General features: G+C 49.5%; 1 protein-coding gene across 1 annotated transcript in view; it reads left to right on the top strand.

Moving 5' to 3' along the window:
- Nucleotides 1-7,500, top strand: part of LOC112255155 (ephrin type-B receptor 5) — a 68,072-nt gene that overhangs the window by 41,006 nt on the left and 19,566 nt on the right. The window contains exons 3-5 of the mRNA XM_042305013.1: nt 694-966; nt 2,357-2,526; nt 2,731-3,026. Coding sequence (XP_042160947.1) covers nt 694-966; nt 2,357-2,526; nt 2,731-3,026 — 739 coding nt within the window. The remainder of the gene's footprint in view (nt 1-693; nt 967-2,356; nt 2,527-2,730; nt 3,027-7,500) is intronic.

Genomic DNA, 7,500 nt, shown 5'->3' with positions numbered 1-7,500 from the left:
TCTCTCGCCTCTCACCCCCCCTCTCTCGCCCCTCTCACCCCCTCTCTCACCCCCTCTCTCACCCTCTCACCCCTCTCTCTCTCTCTCACCCCCTCTCTCTCCCCCTCTCACCCCCTCTCACCCTCTCTCTCTCCCTCGCCCCCTCTCTCCCCCTCTCTCTCACCCCTCCTCCCCCCCTCTCTCTCGCCCCTCTCACCCCCTCTCTCTCGCCCCCTCTCACCCCCTCTCTCACCCCCTCTCTCTCGCCCTCTCTCACCCCCTCTCTCACCCCACTCTCTCTCGCCCCTCTCACCCCCTCTCTCACCCCCTCTCTCTCGCCCCTCTCACCCCCTCTCTCTCCCCTCTCACCCCCTCTCTCTCGCCTCTCTCACCCCCTCTCTCTCGCCTCTCTCACCCCCCTCTCTCTCGCCCCTCTCACCCCCTCTCTCACCCCCTCTCTCTCCCCTCTCACCCCTCTCTCTCTCTCACCCCCTCTCTCCCCCTCTCTCACCCCCTCTCTCTTGCCCCTCTCACCCCCTCTCTCTCACCCCCTCTCTCTCTCCCCCCTCTCTCTCTGTCTCACCCCCTCTCTCACCCCTCTCTCTCTCTCCCCCTCTCACCCCCTCTCTCACCCCCTCTCTCTCTGTCTCTCTCACCCCCCTCTCTCTCTCCCCTCTCACCCCCTCTCTCACCCCCTCTCTCTCGCTCTCTCAGTGGGATGAGGTCAGTGTCCTGGATGACCGGGGGAAACTCATCCGGACCTTTGAGGTCTGCAACGTCAACCAGAACCCCCGTCTCCAGGACAACTGGCTGGCCACACCCTTCCTCTTCCGCTTCTCGGCACCACGGGTCTTTGTGACGCTGCGTTTCTCCATGCGGGACTGTGCCAGCCTGCGCCCGCCCTCGCCCTCCTGTCGAGAGACACTCACCCTCTACTACAAACAGGCCGACTCACAGAGAGAGCTGGAGAGGACATGGGCTGCAGAGGTAGGGCAGAAAGATTACACTTCCCGTCATGCCAGTAATACCCCTACCTTCTTATTGTAGGTGTAATGCCACATTCACGTGCTCGTCTGATCATCCTTTTCCCTAGTTGTGATGTCAGAAACACCACTTTGTTTCATTCATGTGTTTTTTGGTCGGAACAATGATTCAACCACATAAGATTTTAGTTAGCTTGATAAGCTGACGTTGCTAAAGTAAAGTTAGCTAGCTTGCTTAACATTGACACTATGGTCAAACTAGCTACATTATCCATATTGATAAGGTTGTAGTTATGACACAAGAACCATTCCTGGACCTGACTCAGAAAGCGAACCACCACTGGATGGTACCAGAAAATATGTTCTGTAGATTGTGTTTCCTCGTGTCAACACAAGGCTGACTGTTCAATGCCCCATATATTGAACATTCTTTTTGTAGCAAGTATTTCATAATAGTTTACATGAAAATGAACAAATGTATGTGTCGATTACTGTTTTATATGTCAGTTCATAGACCCGATGCCAATGTATTGGGACATGAAAAAGGGACTTGAATTTTATATGATATTGCTGTCAAACATTTTAACTTTAAGTGAAACTGATTCATTTTTCGATTTATACTAATCATGAATCATTTAAGCCATTTACTTCCGGTGGTATTTATAGTTTCTAAGAGCATCTGTTAAGATGTTGAGCATACATACATCCCAATATCCCATTTTGGTAATATGTAGTTCCGCATACTCCACAAAACGGGCTCCAAAAACAAGGAAATAATGTTGCTTTGGTTTGCCTTAACATTCCTCTCATTCTCATCCCCCCCAATATCATAACATAATCTACATTTCCCATCACACATCAGTACTTTGTAGTTCCTACCCTTAGGGCTTGTGGTTTCCAGTGGAGAGCAGTTACAGAGCTGTTTTCGATAGTGCTGTGCTCTTGTTGCGTCAGCGTGTCGTGCTCTCACAGAGGGAAGGATGCTGTATTTGTGGATGAATACATTTCTCCTTGGGGAAAGTTAGATCCTGTTTAAACATTAAAATGAGAGGCTAATGAGTGAAGTGTAGAGCAATGTAGAGTGGGGAGCAGCAGGAAGGCCAGGAGTCTGAGTCTCTGGGGGAAGTTAGCATGGTTTATCTTGAAACTGGGGAGAATTAGATTAGACTAAAACACAGACTGTCACTGGTTCACGACTGTTTGTTTTTGACTAAATGAGTACACTCAGAGAACTGTTGCATACTCTTAAATACTTTAATCAACTGTTACATACTCTTTATCTTATCCTTCTACCTTATCCCTCACATTTTAATTTCCACAATGAAATGTATTACATGATCCCTCTCTCTCATCCCCCTCTCCCCCCTCTCTTCCTCCCCATCACCCTTTTCCAGCCGTCCAGTGGAGAGAAGGACACGAGGGAGGGCTGGGTGAAGGTTGACACCATAGCAGCAGATAAGAGTTTCACCAAGGTGGAGCCCAGCCTGCCTCACCAGTACCAACCAGACCGCTACCGTCGGGTCAACATCAAGACCCGCAGCTTCGCTCCGCTCACACGCAATGGGTACTGTACGAGAACATTTGAAACAAATTCATGAAAATTCCCATATTCAAACCATGCTCATCGCTTGTGACAAAAAGTCCTTTGCCACCTTATAGGCAATAGTGTATGGTAACTAACTCACCTAAACCCACGTTGTCACCTATCTAGTGGTCCTTCAAGCCTGATAATAAGTTAACATGTTATGACCCTTGACCCCGGTTTCAGATTCGTCCTGGCCATCGTCGACAGCGGCGCATGCGTCTCTCTGATGGGTGTGTCCATCTTCTACCGCCGCTGCCCAGCAACCAACCGCTATCTTGCTTCCTATCTGGCCACACCCTCAGGGGCGGAGCCTACCGCCCTGGTCCCTGTGACTGGGACTTGTGTTCCCCACAGCCAAGCACAGGGAGGCTCCGCCCCCCGCATGCACTGCAACGCAGAAGGTGACTGGATGGTGCCGGTGGGTGGGTGCATCTGTGAAGAGGGATATGAGCCCAATCAAAACGGATCTGCCTGCTTAGGTGAGTTCAACAAGTCTGGTATACTTTTTAAAACTTAAAACACACACTAAAATGTCAAACGACCAACAATATTTAACAATATCTAAGGTTTTTGCCTGCTGTCCCCCTGTCCTGTCAGTTCTCCTGTCAGTTCTCCTGTCAGTTCTCCTGTCCCCCCTCCTGTCAGTTCTCCTGTCCCCTATCCTGTCAGTTCTCCTGTCCCCCCTCCTGTCAGTTCTCCTGTCTCCTTTCCTGTCAGTTCTCCTGTCCCCTGTCCTGTCAGTTCTCCTGTCCCCTATCCTGTCAGTTATCCTGTCTCCCCTCCTGTCAGTTCTCCTGTCTCCTGTCCTGTCAGTTCTCCTGTCCCCCTCCTGTCCTCCTGTCTCCTGTCCTGTCAGTTCTCCTGTTTCCTGTCCTGTCAGTTCTCCTGTCCCCCTCCTGTCAGTTCTCCTGTTTCCTGTCCTGTCAGTTCTCCTGCCCCCCTCCTGTCAGTTCTCCTGTTTCCTGTCCTGTCAGTTCTCCTCCTGTCAGTTCTCCTGTCTCCTGTCCTGTCAGTTCTCCTGTCCCCCCTCCTGTCAGTTCTCCTGTTTCCTGTCCTGTCAGTTCTCCTGCCCCCCCTCCTGTCACTGTCTGGATCAATATGGGATGGCACTGCTGCCGTCACTCTGATCACTGGCCCAGCTTGACTGAGAGGACAGGGGGAGGAGGGCAGGGACGGACAATGGCCCTGTGCTGTGTGTGTGTGTGTTTGTTGGGGGGGGGTTATGTTTTATGAGACTGTGTTGACAACATCCTTCATAAATGAAAAGGCGTTTATGTCTGGGAGCATAAGTAAGAGATGAGGGCTTTGTGTTGTGGTCTCTGTGTTGGTGGTGTTTTAACTGAAGAAGCAGGAAGGGAGCAGAACTCAGGGGAATAAGAGACAGCTTGTCAGACCAAGAGCTCAACTACTGCTTCAACAAGCCCCACTTGACCCAGAATGTTAGCACAGAGGAGGAAAGGAACACACACACACACACACACACACACACACACACACACACACACACACACACACACACACACACTACTACTACTACAGGAACATGGACACTACACCACAGTCTGGGTCAGTGTGCCCCGTGAAGAAGTAAAGTGTTCAATCTTCACTAGGTGGGGGTCAAAGAGGAAGATATGTTTTGGAGAAATCTCAAGAAAGACACCATGGAAAATCGAGAGAGGGAGGAGGGAAAGAGAGAGAGGGGAGAGAGGGAGGGATGTGACACATTTAGGTCATAGTGATGTAATGGCCACTCGTCTGTGAACAAGTGACAGAAACCACAGCGGGAGAGAGAGAGAGAGGGAAAGAGAGAGGGGGAGATGGAGGGAGAGAGGGAGGAGAGAGGGGATAAGTGGACACAAGTTAATGACTCAAGGAATTGAGCAAGCAGAAAGTCTGAGGAAAGTAAGGACACAGAGAGAGGGGGAAGGGGTATTGACTGAGATGTGGAGAGCCTGTGTGGTGCTGTGTGTGTGTCCTTGTATGTTTGTCTGTTCCTACACTCTTACATAAACGGGTTCCAAAAGGGTTCTTCGGCTGTCCCCATAGGAGAACCCTTTTTGTTTCCAGGGAGAACCCTTTTTGGTTCCAAGTAGAACCCTCTGTGGAAAGGGTCCTACATGGAACACAAAAGGGTTCTACCTGGAACCAAAGGGCTCTACTGGCAACCAAATAGGGTTCTTAAAAGGGTTCTCCTATGGGGACAGCCAAATACCATTTTGGACTTTTCTAAGAGTGTGTGTGTGTGTCTGTGTGTGTGTCTGTGTGTGTGTCTGTGTGTGTGTGTGTGTGTGTGTGTGTGTGTGTGTGTGTGTGTGTGTGTGTGTGTGTGTGTGTGTGTGTGTGTGTGTGTGTGTGTGTGTGTGTGTGTGTGTGCTATCCCTGGACTGTTGACAGTTGAAGGTTAAGGTCCAGTCCAGTAGTTCTCTGTGGGGCTATCTGCTACACTTCTCCTCCACAGGCCAGACCAGGGCTGGTCAGGGGCCTCCCAGTCCCAAGCTAGCTAACAGATTCATTAAGACTGGTGCTCACAACCAAGTCAAGTGCAAAATGTATTCATGCTCTAATGGCTTACACCTGGGCTCTCCCCACCACTCACACAGTTGGTCCCACTTTGATACTGAGAAATAACCACTCCAACGCCACTCTGTGACTCAGTGGTTTGCCTTCCAGATGGGGATAAACAGATCATAAGGAGTGGGAGCCCCACCCACACAGGGATTTCTGTGTTCTAATTATTCTGTGATTATGTTTAGTTGATCAGGTCATTGACTAATGATGTGGATGTGACATCATGGCATTGTTGTCCCTGTTTGGTCGTTTGGATGAAAAAACTGATAGCTGAGATGGTTGCTGAGCCATGTTGCCGTGGTCGCTGAGTGTTTTTATTCTACATTGACTCTGAGGCTCCGGTATAAATATCTGTGTAGACACCAAGAACTCAGTTGTACGGCTCTAAGGGGGTTCCAGGCACATTCAAGATCGGAACTGATGAATGATATTTTCGTTCAGCAAACGCTGTAATCCAAATGGACTTGCAGCTCAGCTATTCATTAGTGGTGAATTAAACCCACAACCGCTTGGTGTTACAAGCACCATCCACGCTCGAACCAGCTCAGCCACCAGAACCACTAACTCCCTCCTCTCAGATCCTCTAGTGATGACAGGGAACAGAGCAGGAGACAAGCAGCGCTCTGTGCTCTCCTAAGCAGAAGAGTTCCCTTAACACTGATGATATATATTCCTCAACACAGTTCCCTTAACACTGATGATATATATTCCTCAACACAGTTCCCTTAACACTGATGATATATATTCCTCAACACAGTTCCCTTAACACTGATGATATATATTCCTCAACACAGTTCCCTTAACAATGATGATATATATTCCTCAACACAGTTCCCTTAACAATGATGATATATATTCTTCAACACAGTTCCCTTAACAATGATGATATATATTCCTCAACACAGTTCCCTTAACAATGATGATATATATTCCTCAACACAGTTCCCTTAACACTGATGATATATATTCCTCAACACAGTTCCCTTAACAATGATGATATATATTCCTCAACACAGTTCCCTTAACAATGATGATATGTACATATTCTTTATCCCCTTACACTTGTGTGTATAAGACAGTAGTTTTGGAATTGTTAGTTAGATTACTTGTTGGTTATTACTGCATTGTCGGAACTAGAAGCACAAGCATTTCGCTACACTCGCATTAACATCTGCTAACCATGTGTATGTGACAAATAAAATTTGATTTGATTTGAGGAGAGGATAGAGAGAGACAGACGGGAGAGAGGGATGGAGAGGATAGAGAGAGACAGACGGGAGAGAGGGAGGAGAGGATAGAGAGAGACAGAAGGGAGAGCGGGATGGAGAGGATAGAGAGAGACAGAAGGGAGAGAGGGAGGTGAGGATAGAGATAGACAGATGGGAGAGAGGGAGGAGAGGATAGAGACAGACGGGAGAGAGGGAGGAGAGAATAGAGAGAGACAGACGGGAGAGAGGGAGGTGAGGATAGAGACAGACGGGAGAGAGGGAGGAGAGGATAGAGAGAGACAGAAGGGAGAGAGGGAGGAGAGGATAGAGATAGACAGATGGGAGAGAGGGAGGAGAGGATAGAGACAGACGGGAGAGAGGGAGGAGAGAATAGACATAGACAGACGGGAGAGAGGGATGGGGATAGAGACAGACGGGAGAAAGGGAGGAGAGAATAGAGAGAGACAGACGGGAGAGAGGGAGGGGAGAATAGAGAGAGACAGACGGGAGAGAGGGAGGGGAGAATAGAGAGAGACAGACGGGAGAGAGGGAGGGGAGAATAGAGAGAGACAGAAGGGAGAGAGGGAGGTGAGGATAGAGAGAGACAGATGGGAGAGAGGGAGGAGAGGATAGAGATAGACGAGAGAGACGGAGGAGAAAATAGAGAGAGACAGACAGGAGAGAGGGAGGTGAGGATAGAGAGAGACAGACGGGAGAGAGGGAGGAGAGGATAGAGAGAGACAGATGGGAGAGAGGGAGGAGAGGATAGAAAGACAGAAGGGAGGGAGGGAGGAGAGGATAGAGAGAGACAGACGGGAGAGAGGGAGGAGAAAATAGAGAGAGACAGACGGGGAGAGGGAGGGAGGTGAGGATAGAGAGAGACAGACGGGAGAGAGGGAGGAGAGGATAGAGAGAGACAGACAGGAGAGAGGGAGGAGAGGATAAATAGACAGACGGGAGAGAGGGAGGAGAGGATAGAGATAGACAGAAGGCAGAGAGGGATGGAGAGGATAGAGAGAGACAGACGGGAGAGAGGGAGGAGAAAATAAATAGACAGACGGGAGAGAGGGAGGAGAGGATAGAGATAGACAGAAGGCAGAGAGGGATGGAGAGGATAAAGAGAGACAGACGGGAGAGAGGGAGGTGAGGATAGAGATAGACAGACGGGAGAGAGGGA

This window comes from Oncorhynchus tshawytscha, linkage group LG23 (genome assembly GCF_018296145.1).
Source record: "Oncorhynchus tshawytscha isolate Ot180627B linkage group LG23, Otsh_v2.0, whole genome shotgun sequence".
In the NCBI taxonomy this organism is placed as follows: Eukaryota; Metazoa; Chordata; class Actinopteri; order Salmoniformes; family Salmonidae; genus Oncorhynchus; species Oncorhynchus tshawytscha.
This window is presented reverse-complemented; position numbering and strand designations above follow the sequence as displayed.